Source organism: Aplidium turbinatum, chromosome 4 (genome assembly GCF_918807975.1).
Source record: "Aplidium turbinatum chromosome 4, kaAplTurb1.1, whole genome shotgun sequence".
NCBI lineage: Eukaryota > Metazoa > Chordata > Ascidiacea > Aplousobranchia > Polyclinidae > Aplidium > Aplidium turbinatum.
The window spans coordinates 1,936,151-1,952,599 of NC_137475.1; the positions used below are offsets into that span (position 1 = coordinate 1,936,151).

The 16,449-nt window shown below is 37.1% G+C and overlaps 1 protein-coding gene across 2 annotated transcripts in view; it reads right to left on the bottom strand.

Annotated features, from left to right (window-relative positions):
• Positions 1–16,449, bottom strand: part of LOC145769270 (uncharacterized) — a 33,779-nt gene that overhangs the window by 3,872 nt on the left and 13,458 nt on the right. For both annotated transcript variants that reach the window (XM_082580853.1, XM_082580852.1), the window contains exons 10-13: positions 10,350–10,514; positions 2,716–3,099; positions 1,348–1,461; positions 85–201 (exon numbers count right to left, since the gene is read on the bottom strand). In XM_082580853.1, coding sequence (XP_082436979.1) covers positions 85–201; positions 1,348–1,461; positions 2,716–3,099; positions 10,350–10,514 — 780 coding nt within the window. The remainder of the gene's footprint in view (positions 1–84; positions 202–1,347; positions 1,462–2,715; positions 3,100–10,349; positions 10,515–16,449) is intronic.

Sequence of the window (16,449 nt, forward strand, 5' to 3'; positions counted from 1 at the left end):
CAAACAGTTGCGGTTGACAACGGCCACTCAATTGAATTGCAAACACGGCAGTACGGTGGGTCTCGCAACAAAAAATTGGCTTACTTATGTCGCAGTTTTTCCCATTCAAGTGCCGACCACAGCCACACAAATAATCACCAGCTCCTTTTCCATTGCAAAGTGCTTTGTTCTGGCAAGGGTTGCTATCACATGGAACTGATCCTTAGCACAAGAATGGTACTGATGAATATTTTAAATTCTATGTAGATTTTAAAATATTCACCTATGATTAATTAAATAACTATGATTAGTTAAATAAAAAGCTGTCTAATATCTTTAAACATTTAACATTGAGTGATTGCTAACCTAAATGAATAAAGAGCATAACAATCTTAAATTTACATCAGAGATCAATATCGAGGAAAGAAACACAAAAGCCTATCGTCAGTTAGTAGCTGAACTGTTGGGGTATAGTTTACCCGAAATGTAACTTTATTTCCTACCAAACAAATTTTATATCAAATTTGATTGATTCATAAGGTTTGGTCGGTACTACAAACAAAGCAATATTTGCTCAATCCGAAAACTTGCTTCCATAAAACTATTATTTTAAGCTACTTTTTATTTTGATCCAAAAAATGTGGTCAAAGCATCATACACAACCAAAATATGCTGTTGATGACGTAACAAATAGGTGAACAAGTCTTTAGTGTACAATAGGGTGGATCGAAAAAACCTTTTTTTTAAATTGTTATTAGCTTGGGGTTGGAAAACTTGCCAATTACTACTAAAACGAATTGTGCAAAATTAGAATGTAATCTGACGAGAGCTTGATCTGTCACCAGCCACTTGAAAATTTACCATTGGGCCATGCCGTGTCAATTCACACAGTCAAGAAATTCAACCTCTTCAATTTTTCTTTAGTTATACACACTTTTTCATTATCTTATATGATGAACACTTGCAAAATTTGAGTGAAATTTATTGAGAAACACGAGAGTTATAGAGCATTTAGTTTGGGGGGGGGGTCTGCCGAGGAAATGTTTCTCAATAAATTTCACTCGAATTTTGCAGGTGTTCATCATATAAGATAGTGAAAAGGTGTGTAAAATTTAAGTAAAATTGAAGAGATTGAATTTCTTGACTGTGTGAATTAACACGGAATGGCCTAATGGTAAATTTTCAAGTGGCTGGTGGCAGATCAAGATGTCGTCAGATTACAATCTAATTTTGCACAATTAGTTTTAGTAGTAATTGGCAAGTTTTCCAACCCCAAACTAATAAAAATTTTATAAAAACGTTTTTTCGATCCACCCTAGTGTGCAATGCCTTGATAATAAGACCTGCAAAACAGCTGGATCTGCTTACTTTGCTCGCAGTTGATCCCTTTATATCCACTTTTACATTCACACTTGTACCTTTCTGCATTACCACTACAAATCCCTCCATTTTGACATGGTGAACTCCAACACAGGTCGATGACTACAAAAAGAAAAGTTTTCTACATATTTAAGAAATGTTTATTCATAGTTTAAGCCTAATATGGCTGTAGAAAATTGAATGAGGTTGTTCACCAGGCATTAAATTAAATAATAGGAAATGTTCTACTGGTGCAAATTGAGCTATACTATCACAAGGTGTATACAGTGACAATCTGCTTTTATTCCGACGTTTCGTCAATTAGACACGACTGACTTCTTCAGGGGCTAGACCAGTTATTGACTACCTGTCTAGCATGGCAAAACACAGGACCTTGGTGTTGAAACCAACTAAACATGCAAAATGAAAATTCAACTCTAGACAAAAATTACCGCAGAAAACTGGCTTAGCCTCGCTAAAGGGCTTCAATTGAACGTAAACGTAAAAGCATCAGCTAAAAAGTCACATAGTCTTTTTCTTCGTTTGAAGTTTTTCTTGACCACTCCAAAAATCGGCAGGCTCTGCCTTTTACAGGTGCCGAGCAGCCACGGAATTGATTCGTCATCCAGTTCGCGCAGACCACGCATACCGTTTGACGTATGATGGATGGCGCAGTTGTGTTGATGCTGGAGTCTGCGGTATGTTTGTCCATGCTACGCTTACAGATCACGAATGAAGTTATCTCCCATTTGTGCAAGTTGGGACGGAATAGTCCGACGCCAATGCCCAAACGAGGCTTTCTTTGGCAAAAAATTTTTGGTTGGGTCGGAGATGATGCTTTGGAGTCTTAAAGAGTTCTTTTTCCAGTCCAAGCTTCATTGGTGGTGCACGCAGGTAGCCGCACTGATGGATTAGTTCTCGACGGTTTTCAGATGGATTAGTCTTCCGCTGATGAGCACTTAATATTGAATTGATTTTCTGCATAACCGAAAGGTGAGATCCCTGGCAGGAGGCTCGAGTTCAACACCGGTCGAGAACTTTAGTAAGACACTTAATCACATGCTTGAAAGTAGACCCAAATATTGTTTATCTGCCTTCACTCTGTTTAAACCCTCTATTTAAAAACATTGTTTTATATTTGAAATATTCCAAATTATCTTCAAAAAATTTCAAAATTTTATTGATTCCTTAAAAATATGTAAACTTAACGTACTGGCTGATAAAACAAAGTGTTGCTGGTTTGTTTTTGAAAATGAATATGTTAATACTACAGATAAAGAAGTTATAAGACTCCAAAATACTAATTGAAGGCTTGTATTAACCATCATAGCCTACTCAATTTCAATATAGGCTCTAGTCCTTTCAGTCAAAATTTACCTTGTTGACAGATGTAGTTCAGTGTGGTGTGACAGCTGACATCATTCCACAAACCGCTGCGACGATACATCATGCCGCAATGTTCATTCCCCCATCCATTGTTTGGCTCACCAGAATACCAATTCGAATATTGACCAGTCCTGTAGTTTGGAATATCAACTCGACTACCATCTTCATAAAGCCAGTTGTTTGTATTTTGTCCTGTCATGCCAATGTAATACCCCCGTTCACTCCGCCATCGTATAACAGAATGGATTTGTTGTTGAACACTTTGTGATTTGATCATTGCTAGTCTACCACCGGAAGACATTCGTTTGCAACTTGCCTTAGCATTCCAATAATTCAATTCGCTTTCACTGATGGTATAGGTAATTCCACCCACAGCTGAAAAAAATATTCACACTGAGGAGAGTATAATATTAGTTTCTTTACTTTGCATCAAAACAACTAAACACAAATTTAAAAAGTAGCTACACAACAGCCATCAGCATCGACTGTATTTATTTATTTATATATTATTTATTTGCGTTGACTTGAATGTCCATATTTGAATAAACAAACAAAGAAAAAAAATGCATAAATAGAGAATGGTATACAGTTGGCACATAAACAGCAACGGCGCGAAAGTAGCCAGAAGATAGTTTAGCACAATCACTGGTAGATACAAGGGAAGGCGGTCGGTTTAACAAAACTTGACAAACTCTTCTCAATAAGAAATGAAAAATTACTCGAAAGAATAAATCAGCAAGAAAAAAAATGTATGATGGCAGGTTAAGCATGTCATTGTAGTGTTCAAAATCTTTTGATTTATACAAAGTATCGTGGACATTAAAGTTTTAAGCAGAGAATTGCAACATTTACACCAACTTGGAACAAACGCATAGAGTGATTTTCGCAAGAGAGCTTCCAAATTTGTAACATTTGCTGAAACCTCATATGCATATGCACTAGCATAACGAGGCATATTGTATCATAAGTAATTCTAATCCTTAACCCTATCTTAACAAGAGCTGTACCTATTCGTACGCGAAAAGCATGTCACGGCTATCTTAGCCCCTTGCAAATTAATCGCTAATAACGGGAGCTGTGAAAATTACAGAGCCATAATATTTTACAAGATGATAGCCATGTGTATTGTGCGTGTAGGAATTAAATTTTTACCCAACAAATTTATTGAAATAAACTGTTTGAAATAAAAAAAAAAACGACAGAGAGTCGGTTTTATCTTAATTTCCTCAAAATAGCTTGTAAATTGAAATTTTCGAATTATAACATAAAGTATTGCTAAACTAAACAAAAAATTACTTTGCTCATAAATATAAGGCATTTTTGGACGTTTTTACATTTTAAAGTAATTGCACTGACATTTATATTGCACTAAAATTAAATTATGTATATATAACTAGCATTGCACGAAAGTGTCTAGCCACCTGAGACGAAATGATTATTGTGAAGGGCAGGAAGGTAGAAAATTGACCAGTACAGGTTTAGAAAATTGGCAAAGAATAAAAACTAAAAGCCAACAAATTTCACATTTCTAGCATATTTCCTTCAATATGAAATATTTCACTATTAGAGTGGGGCGTCCTCATAAAGCCCCGTGTCGCTACAGATAGGGTTAAGAAAGAAGATCGATGGAAATTGAGTCATCGTTGACACGCATAAAATGATGCGCAATATGAGCGAAACAACACATTTTTTACTCGTGGTGAACCTTTATTATATTTATTCTTTAATTTGTTTGCTGAGCGATAAAGATATTTTACTTGTCTTAGTCCTATGTCTGTCACAATTAATGTGCAAGACCTCGCAACGGACTGCTTTGTGTCTTGACCAAGCGTATGTTTTGATAGTAAAAATCTTGTGCGATGTGTTATTATCGGTTATTGACCTGTAGTACCCTTGGATTGCGAATGTTTGTTATGTAACGTATTTCCATAATCTTCTATAAGCATGCAAATCTGGAATGTTCTGTTTTTTTTCACAATTGCCGAGTGTCGTTTGTCATGACGTCATAAGGATGTTTACCAGTGGATCTATGATTGCAAAATCTTTATTACGCGACGTGTTTCTAGAACCTTTTACCCTACGTGTCAATCGGGAAGCTACTGCTTATTTACTTTAATGCAAATTGACAGAACAATGAGTCCTTATGATGTAACATTACGTAACCTTCTCAAAGTTACTAGACCGAACAACCTTTTATAAATAGTGGTGTGTAATTTGCGTAATCTTTATTATTATGAGTTGATTATGAAAGATAATTGTTGTAGTAGTGGCAGTTGGTAATAGATGCAAAGATTATTGTTGATCGAGAGTTGAAGTATTGAATACGAGTAAAGCAAAGTTGATGCTAATATAATTTATGATTGAAATTAGAATCGTATGATAAGCTGGGAGTGGATTACGTTAAATTCGATCAATAGTAGCAAGCGGTGGAATCTATTGCTGTTTACTGTTACTGTTACTTTGATTAATTGCTGGAAGTGGTGAACCATTCGTTGGAGTCCTTCAAACGTTTTCATATATCATTTCACTAGTAGAACTATTCGACATTTAATTGACTGCTTTTTGGTTATAACCCATTAAACTACGTCACTGAACCTTTCCAAGTCTTTTTCTTGGTAAGAGATAGAAAGAAAATTGACAATGTCATTGTTATCCGATAAAGAAGTGTTGATATTTACACCCAAATTCTGTCAACAAAGCGAATCCATTCCTGGCCAGTTCAGATTTTTGGCGTTGCAGATAGGTCAAAACATTTCAGTTGGAACAACATCCCAAATAACTTTCTACAATTAAAAATAACGTTATGGTGATCAGCGAATTCCTTGCAGATTTCAAGCAATTCACGTCAACCAAAAGGACAAGGACAAAGAAACAAAAGTTGTCAGCAAACAAAATATGATTCAAGAATCCCGACGTAGCAAACAGGTTTTAAAGTGTTTTGACAAATGATCAATATATAAAACAAAAATGTAAGGACTCAGAACCCCTTCCTTTCTTACACCGTTTTTAGCATGAAAGGATTGAGAGAAGTGAGATCCCTTTTCACATGCATGGTTTGATGATTGTACCATTGCTGTAACAAGCGAACGATTCTTTAAAATAATTAAAGTGTGATAAAAGTTTGTCCAAAAGTGCACAAAAGTATTGGCCTCCAAAAATATTTAATTCTAATTTTAAACCTCTTTTTATGGTCTACAAGTGCTTCTATTCATTATATCAGTGTGACTTAAACAGAAAATAGTGTGACTTGTGCCTTGTTGCTGATTTGCCAGTCGTTGCAATTAATCCGCTTGAACTACAAATCACGTTTATGCGCTTCTCAAAAGAAGTTGAGCGTCAACGCCAAATGATTTGTATTTGTGCTGTTGCTTTGTTGAATGATCTGCGTCATAGCATTAACACTTTGCGTCTCAAAGGGAGGCCAGATTTGGCCCCCCCCTCATATTTCCTTTGATTATTTGAAGCACAGTAACGCCATGTACTTGGTTTTTCTTGACTTTTCCTAAAATTGCCAGGCGGATCTGATGATATTAAATTTGATGCTAAAAGTTGTGTAGTTTTCTTGTAAATTCAAGATTTTAGTGAATTTTTGCTATTTCTAGCTCACTTCCAGCAAAGCGTAAAATGGATTACATTGCGATAACAAGCCATAAGCTCATAATTGCTTCGTGCATCGATATGCGCGAGCAGAGAGAAACATCCTCTTGTTTTACTTTGTTTGGTTTGACCTCAATAATACAAAGCGCGTTATTTCTTATGTTACAAAAGAAAAGCCAGTGATCACAAAGCTGTTAATTAGAAACAATAATAGCAAACGTTTTTTGCGTTATCAGCTCTACAACCTGGTTTCAAAATAAACGTTCTATGGAGATGCTCTCATTGACAAAACTTGCAATTGAGGAAATGTATCACTGCAAATGCTTTTGGGAGAAGCCGGAGAAATAGCGTTTTTGCAAACAGTAATTGTGAGATACACTCAAAATTATGAGATAGGCTCCATTTACACGTAGCAGCTAACTCGATGGCGTCCCTTCCCTGCTTTATGTCGCCTACTTGTTGTTATGTCCTGCATTTTTGTTTCACAGTGCACTGTGTGTTGTTCCAAAGAGCGCAAAATAAAGATGATAATGCCTCATCTACATTACTAAATATTTTGTAATGTAGAAGAGGCATAAAGCTAGGCGTCACATAAGACAAACAACAAATCAGCTTTTTTCATCATTGATTCAACAACTGAATACGTTGCGCCAATGTAGAAGAGGCCGGCTATTGTGAAGACCTGCCATTTATAAACGATCCGATTATACCAAAAGAGGGACAAACTAGTGGATCAAAGAATGAATAAACAATGCTGAGAAAACTAAATCTAAGTGACGAACAATACCGATGTCTTCATTTATCTTTGAAAAATGCTGCCTAAACTTATCAACAAAAAATACCGTAAATAACGGCAAGGATCCAGAAAGCAGAATTTGCTCGATATTGGCATGAATTTAGTCAGACATCTACAATAATAATTCCACACATACAATAACGGGCTCTCAACTGCTGTAAGATACATAATAATCAACCTGATTCTGGGCGGTTTGTGTAACAGCTTAGGGGAAGACACTACTTGAAATGATGCACCACACAAAAGATTTTCAATGAAGACTGAGTCTAAAAACCGATGTGGATTGTGCTTCACAATGACTTCAAGTTTAGGACAGAAAAGGCACAAAAATATCACGATAAAAATAAAGACCTTGTGGGAAATTTTCGAGAATCATAACACGATGCAAATACCATAAACGCGTAGTTTGCATGCTGCTCTAAGCTGGCCGGCAACCACAAAGGTAGACAATACAGGCAGTTTATAATTCGAACAGCGCAATAAACATTATAAATACGTAAACCGACAATTTTCTTTTACAAACGTTTCACGTCTAATAGTAAATTTTCCCCCAACAATTTTTTATGAAGCGCTTGCAAACCACGGTTTTGTAAAATAATTCATCATTATTATTTTTTACTTTTCGGATATTGTAAAACGTCATCAGCAAAATCACAAAAAAAAATTTCATTACTTCAATGTAATAGGCCTAAGAATTTTTTATAGAATTGTAGCTACGTTGTTTCAACAAAGAAGCCATTTTTTGGCAATATAAAGTTATAGAAAATAATTTGCAATCCTGCAAATGTTTGGAAAGAATCTAGGAAGTCTTCTCACAATCTGGCACAAAATGATTATGTTTATTGTATCTCTACAATATTTTTTACGACAAACTTTGAAGCTTCGTTATAATCAATTTTATCTTTGAAGTCAAAAGTTAGTTTTTTTTGGCCAGAAACATAATCGCTGCCTTGCTGATGTTGTCGCCTTTACGCGTATTTTTTGTGTTTCAAACAATGACGACCCAGTCAGCAATCCAGTCCTTTTACATTGATTCAACATTTGTAAACGTTAAATTTATGTAGCTTTGCTGATTGTGGGTTATTTCACATTTCCTTTGTTTACGCATGTTCCTCAATTCGCTGTAGCATTGTTTCGACGCTGGCGGACTAAAAATGTATTTTCATTTTGATTGACACAATCTTCAATAAAAAGTGAGCTTCGAACTTAGCTTTGTTGATGTAAATGCTGAATTGTTTGTGGATGTAATTTATTAGTCATGTTTATAAACACCCGTAAGCGAAATGACATATGATGTAGCCTGCATGATATTTGTGATGCGACTTGACACAAATCCACAATTTCAAAAGCACCTAATTTGAACTTAGAAATTTCAGATAATTTCAACAACTTGTTCAATTGTCTTCTCTCTACTAAAAATATTCATACTACAAACTCAATTGTAGACCTAAAATACACAAACGAAGATGTAAACAGCTATTCAAGCAGGCTAAGGTGTTACTTATGAGAAATTTGGTTCCATAAAACTAGAAGCTAGCCATGAGTTTGGGAATGCATTAGTTTAGGACAAAAATGTAAGACAACAAACGCAGTTTTTTTTTTCAAATTCGTGTAACAATATTACTCTGATTGTAACTATTTTAGAATCAGTGAGTAGCTTACAATAAGATTTGCTCGCAAGTCGTAAATCTTTATCAATGCAATGATTCGGGATTCGGCACACCGCACACACACTTCGTGCCTTCGATTGAGCTCATTGTTTTTCAGAACTTTGCATGAAATCAGATTAGCACGGTAATTAAATAGCAGCAAGATAAATCAAAATTGTCGTTTTTGAGTACCTTTGCAAAAATTGAAATATTAAGTTTAACATATAAAATTTTAGAATAATGACTTTTCAAACTTATAGACAAATGATTTGTTTTCACACCAGTGCAACTTCTGTTGAAATAGCACCAGCGGATAACACGTAACAGCTGATTGAATTTGAACCAAAAAGGGCCCCCTCTTGAGCAGTTAACTTTCAAAAAAACGTTGAAAAGCAAAGGGTTAAGACGCTAGATAAAGCAGGCCTACTACCACTTAAAACACTAAAATGCAATCCAAACAGAAACAATAACCTCGCATACAAGTACAGCATGAAGAAGCAGGAAAGGAATCTATAGTCAATCACAACCAGAAACACAAAATAAACGTTAAAACACATTTCAAAAAAGTTAATATTGGTTCAATTGCATTTTATCAAAGTTACCCGAAGAAGAAACAGACTAAATAATTTGACATAAGCAAGAATTTATGCTCAGCTTTTATGACTCTGCAAAGACTCTGTTTTTGCCAGGCAGTGCCAGAGCACTGCTTTTCTCATAAAACATACAAACAAGGAATGCCAGAGCACTGCTTGGACACTGCTTTTGGGCAGTGCTCTTCAGAACTGCCAGAGCACTGCTTTTTAGCACTGCCAGCCGATATTGATCGGATCATAATCCACTACTTAGGCTTATTCAATTGATAGACTGTGATAGGCTGATTGGCAATCAAACAACATGTTCCCAACATCACGCTAGAAATAAATAATATTTCTGCTTAGGCTATCGCTACACGTTCAAAACAACAAAAAAACATCGTTATTCAATTTTTCCACAAAGTAACTCGTTTAACATACCCGGAACACTTTGGGACAGTGCAGGACATTTTGAAAGATGACTATAGGTTTATTAACTCCACATCTAGTTCAGCGTGGTCCAACTGCAGTTAGTGTCAAAGGAGAAATTTCCCCTTTTAAAAGATGCTGTTCTGAACCTGTAGGCCACTCGATGTTTGGAAGTACGTACATTTGCGTATGTACGTTTATGGCAATGAACAATATTAAAACCAAAAATCGAAATCAACTTAGAAACGAGGCTCTTTACGCTTGCGTTCGGATGGACACAACTACAATTCTTGTGGCTACCAACGCTATTGTCTAAAATTAAATATAAAAGTTGATAAAGTTAAAGATGACCCCTTTTTCAGGTGAAACAATTAAGCTGTAGAGGTTTTAGAGAGTAGTAACTATAAGCAATAGGCTATGTATAGTTTTCCAGCAATAAGCCTATGAATCGCTATTTAAAAACATTGGTCTGCAAGATAAAAAAAAAATTGGCCCGCGATGAAAAGAAGTTGGTCCACGCTGATCTAGTTCATCGAAGGCAGTATCGGTTATGATACATACGACGACGTTGTGAAAACTTACTGATTTCTACTGGGCAAGGTTGCATTGTGCAACCTTGCAATTGCGTAGCTTTTCCTGAACAAGTCGGTTCAGCAGATCCTGTACATCGTCTGTTGCGTGTCTGCTGCCCATTGCCACAAGTAACTGAGCAGTCTCCAAATTCACTCCATTCACTCCAAGAATCTTCTAAAAATACAAATGAGCAATTCAGTCCTTAGAAGTTCTAACAACAAAGTTTGTGCTCTGTGCTCTGTGTTCATAGACCTCAAAAAAGCATTTGATACAGTTAATCATTAAACCTTAATTGACAAATTGAAGCATTATGGCGTAAAGGGAAACGTTCAAAACCTTATTCATTCATACCTAACCAAAAGGCATTAATACGTTGCATTAGGCAGTCGGAAACAGATCGCTTAGCAACTCGAGTTTCTTAGGAGGTTCGTCGAGTAAATGACGAAATCGGAAACCATTTTTTAATTGAACGCCAAGAAGACGGTGCACAACCAGGGGCGAGTTTAACTGATGGAGGCCTGGGGCACTCTTCGATTGGGGAGCCCGTGAAAAAAAGTTTTTTGCTCCGAGGGCGCGTAAAACTTTACAAGGTAACTTAAAAGTCAGTCACACCGTTGCTAATGCCTTTACGCCAAGCTCAGTCGCCATCTTGTGACGAAATATTAACCTCGGAAGAAAAAGGAGGCATCTTGCAGAGATTTCAAAGGCTGAGAAAAAATAATTATAATAACACAAAATAACATTTTTTCACGTCGGAGGGCCTTCAAAAAGAGGGTCCGGGGCAACTACACCCTCTTCCCCCCTTAAATCCGGACCTGCACAACACGGTCCAACTAATCAGTAAATCACCCCATTTCTGGGATATAACCCCCCACCAGTGGTGACGTTCTCCGAAGTTACGCCACAGTGAAAGAAGAAAATCATGAAGAAGGAGGACACCGGAGATCATAAGAAGGAAATGGAGCTATCTACGATTTCGCCACAGTGGCGATCATTACGCGTGAGGGAGTGATCAAAAAGATTCTGAAGGAATGGGCCATGGTTAAGATGAAGAACAAAATCCTCACAGCCAGAAATACGGCAGAATGGAAAACTTCATTGAAAGCCAGTCTTTGCCTCCACACTCCTTTCGACGTCGTTGACGACAAATTGTTGCACCCACGCGAGGTTGATTTCGTTAAAGACCAACGCGGAGCACGCATTGGTTTCATTGGATTGGGAGGCGGTGAAACCTGAAAAGAAGAGGGACGAGCGGAAGGCGTAAGCTGCTTTCAAGAGAGAGAAGCGAGAAAACGAGCGAAAGAACGCGAAGAATGTACTCACGACTCAGATGACGACAATGCAGAAGAAACTCCAAGAAGGCGTTTCCTATCGGAGTGCTCGAAGAACTCGAAGAAGAGCAGGAGTGATGTACTTTCGATCTGCATAAAGTTGCGCGTGAGGCGGAAAGGTTTGGAATTCCAAGTCAAGCAGCAGCTGCCCTCGCAACCGCAACATTACTGGACACAAAAGATGATTTCAATCCGACGATGATAGTCGATAAAAACAAGCTCGTTCGTGCACGAAAACGGTTCCGTTTAGAGACGAATCGCTTTGCGTCCAGTTCTCTCGGCACAATAGCTGAAGGCCTTTACTTTGATGACAGAAAGGATAGAACTTTTACATTGAATGGCATAGCTGGCTATCGTCAGAAATCAACCGAAGCCCACTACGTGATGCTGAAATACCCATGATCTGAATATATCGACCACGTTTCCATTCAAGGGCGTTCAACTGGGAACAACATTGCTAAAACGATGTTGGCTGCTCTTGAAGTCAAGGGAATTGATGTGAAAAGCATTCGGGTCGTTGGCTGCAACGGAACTGCTGTCAATTCAGGTAAGCACACAGGGCCATCACTACCATTGAGCAACATATCGGGAGAACGGTGAAATAATCGATTTGCCAGGTTTCACCTCAACGAACTCCTGACGGGAAATCATCAGGACCGCAAACCTTCAAAGGATTTATCATCCGTGTCGTCGCTAATGATAAGTGCAAAGTGGGAGAATTTGCAGTCGTCGGGTTAGAGAAGACAAATTTCGATCTGACGGAAGTAGATGAGGTGATGGAAATTAGCGGCGATCAAAAGTAGGCCTATCTGCTCGATATCGTGTTGGTCATCGAGGGAAGTCTGCCTCCATAAAGCATTCGATTCCGTGATCCAGGAAAACAGGGTCATGCACGATGGCTTGCTCTCGTTTCAAGGATATGCCGACTTTATATCTCGGAGCCAGAACCAACAGAGGCGCTGATAGAAATGACGACGTATGCTACATCGTTAAAGTTTACGCTCCGATGTGGTTTACTACCAAGCAAAACAAGAAGATTCACTTTGCTGCTCGGTCTTTCTTTCGGTTGGTTAAGCTGACTCCCTATCTGACAGGCCAATCAATAAAAGTCGTCGACAGTTGCCTACAAGCAAAGGCCTTCGCTGCTCATCCAAAGAATGCAGTGTTGGTCCTTCTGCATGACGAGGCATGACGAGGCTAAGCCAATGCGTATGCTGGCAGTTCATGGGATCCAGAAAGCAAGGGACGAGTACACGGGTGGGATACGTCGTTTCGAAATTCCTAAACTAAACTTTGGGTACACAGATTTGACAACAAACTTGTTGCTCCGGTGGAGCGAGCGGAAACTCACTGAGCCGCCAATCTACGCGATTTCAGCATCCAACAGCTCACAGAGTTTTTCGTCGAGACCGATGTTCCTATATCGATTGACAGTTTTCCGTGCTGCATGTACACACAAGCAGTTGAGCGCGCAATCAAACTCGTCACCGAAGTAAGCGATGAAGTTATCGGCCATGACAGCAGACATGACCTTATTCTGACGCGAACTACTGCTCGCTCACAGCATTCACGTTTTGAGTGAAAGAAAGATTACGTTCTGTGATTGTTTTTGACTATTTTCGTCGTTTTGTGTATTTTATATTTTTTTAATTATTTAACACTTTTTTTTTAAAGAAAAAATGATTTTTATTTTATTTAGGTAATATTGACTTTTTTGTGCGGCGTTTTCCCTCGGCCTGATCTAAAAAAAAATTTCAGATTATTTGTTTGTGACCTAAGCCTCCTATCTGAGCCGAGTTGCTAAGTGATTTAACAAAAAAAGTGCATTGACGACACTCCCTAACGTGCATGGCGGGGAAATCAACTATTCTCGCTCAAATATTACTATTGGAGTTCTTTAGGACTGAATACTTGGCCCCTTTTTGTTTTCAGTTTACATAAACGATCTTCCCGATGCAACTAATTTAAAAACTGTACTTAATGCTGATGTTACAGTTCTTTATTTGGCTCAAAAAACTACTAAAAACCTCCAACCGATGATATAAAAATAATTATGCAAACTACACACTTGGCTTGATAACAACAATAACAATAAAAAGACTAAACTCTCCTGTATGCAAATTAAATTAAGTGGGAAAATAGATAACAAACTCAACTGGAATAAGCACATTGATAACTTCGCGAATTAATTATCTTCTTCTTTAAGCGTACTGAGTAAACTTAGACAATTTATTGCTAAAATAGCTCTCATAAATATTTATTATAGCATTGTACACTCTCACCTACAATATGGAATTATCAACTGGAGATGCGCACCCACAACATACTTGCATAAAATCCAAGTCATACAAAATAAGATAATTAAAATCGTTACCTGAGCATTTGTATTGAAAACAAAATCACCGCCACTCTATAAAGATAATGGAACACTAAATGTATATTCCACTCATAAACAAGAAATAAGCAAATTTATGTTCAAAGTTTATAATAACAAACTACTGGAAAACTTCAAAACTGTCTTCACATATCATCACATCTTCACATCACATCAGCTATACATTCGCATAACACCCATCGCTCAAGCTCCAATTCGCTTTATACTCAACAGTTACAGGCAAATAACTAATTATTCCAAAAAAGTTTAAAATGGTATGGGAATCAAGGTATGGGTCAATTTACCTCAACATATGAAAGAACACAAGAAAAAGAGCTACAATGTTTGCAGTAAAACTTACAAAAACACTTCTTCAAGAATCAAGAACTATACAAGCGACATCCACAACCTGACTTTATGTCCAATGTTTTTTTGTTTTTGCGTCCGTATTTTTTTTTCTGTTCTTCCTTCCTTCTTCTTTATTGTGTCAATTTGCTATTTTAATACGCAATACTTTCTTACGTATATGTTACTTTTTAGGTTTCCGCTTTTAGCTTTTTAGGTACTTTTTATGTTACTTTTACATATCCTTTTTAGGGCTATGGTTGTTCGCATTCTCTCATTGGATGCAAGCTGTAAGTTTGTGTTTTATGTACGTTTTGTTTCGCATCCAAACAACATTAATGACTATCCATTAGGGTGGGTAAAAAAAACCTTTTTCCAAAAAATGGCGGCAACCCCCTCAGATTATGAGGTTGGTCCTAGAAACTCCCAAAAAAAATTTGGAGCGGGTTTGTTAAAGTATTCGCCAAGCAATGGCTCTTTGAAATTTTCAGTATAAGAACATGATAGGCCATATGGGAAAACGTACTGTAAAAAAAATTTTTTTGTGGGGTTTTTAAAAGATTTTTTCTATCTCTATGCCCTTGCTAACATCTAAACTAATCATTTTTGACTGAAATCACCACATAGTTGGTATCAATCGATGTTTAAAAGATACAAGAAAAGTTTAGTTTGATCAAAAAATAGTAGCAATATTATGCCTATTTTTGTAGGGGGGGTCTTTGTTGAAAGCCTGAACACCGCGTCAAGGTGTCGCCCATCATCCAGGATTTTCTTATTTGTAGTTAGATCAGGCAAGGAAATCCTTTTCACAATTAGCATATAATTGCGGTGATGAGGCAAACGAAACTGAACTAAACTCCCAATACGTCAATAATTACATCTTGGAGGATGACAGTGTGGCTTTTTTGAAGTCTGGATAATCCCGCCTTGTCCTTTCTACACAATGAAGAATTACATTTCTTTCTTCTGCATCATGGGTTAAAATCCCATTGTACTCTTCCATAATTCTCACTCCTCGCTCTGCCACATCGTTTACAACTTGATACTCTTTATCACTTTTTCCAATCTTTTATAATTCTGAAACTCCGGCCATCTTTCTCCTGCATACTTCAAGAAACCAATGTCTCCCATACTGAATTGCAGCTTATGATTTTTTTTTTTTTTTGTCTTTCGCGCAACTTATGAATCAATAAAGCACATCTTGCACCAACAAATTCATGGAATTTTGTGTCAGAAGAGACCGAAGGAAATACTGGCTTTTGTGGAGCCAAATGAACATCATGATATTTTTGGTAGTTGCCTGGATGTCAACATCTATTTACGCATTGAAGATGCTGTGGTTGCGAAACCAACTATACTTGGAGCCACACATTTTGCAAAGTCTTCAACAATTCTGAAAATTCGTTACAAAAACCTAACAGCAAATAAGAGAAACCTGGATGATGGGCGACTCCTTGACGCGGTGATCTGGCTTTCAACTAAGATTGCCTTTACAAAAATAGGCATAATATTGCTACTATTTTTTGATCAAATTAAACTTTTCTTGCATCTTTTAAACATCAATTGATACCGGATATGTAGTGATTTCAGTTAGAATTGATTATTTTAGATGTTAGCAAGGGCATAGAGATAAAAAATCACTTAAAATCACCAAAAAAAAAATCTTTTTATTAACATACGTTGTCCCATAGCCTATCATGTTCCTATACTGAAAATTTCAATTGGTCATTGCTTGGCGAATACTTGAACAAACCTGCTCAAACTTTTTTTGGGGAGTTTCTATGACCAACCTCATAATATGAGGGGGTTGCCACCATTTTATGGAATAAAAAAAAAAATTTGACCCCCCTTACTATCCATCCTTTTTAAATATCAGTAATAATAGACTTAATGGTCTTTCTGTTATGTAGCCTAATCAAGATGAAGCAACATTTTATTGATTTAGAAATAAGTAATGTTTCTGCCTAGGCGACCATTAGCCATGGTAAACAACAAACAACATTGTTTTTCAATTTTTTAGCGAAATAAATCACTAGACCTACCAAAAGCACGTTGGGGC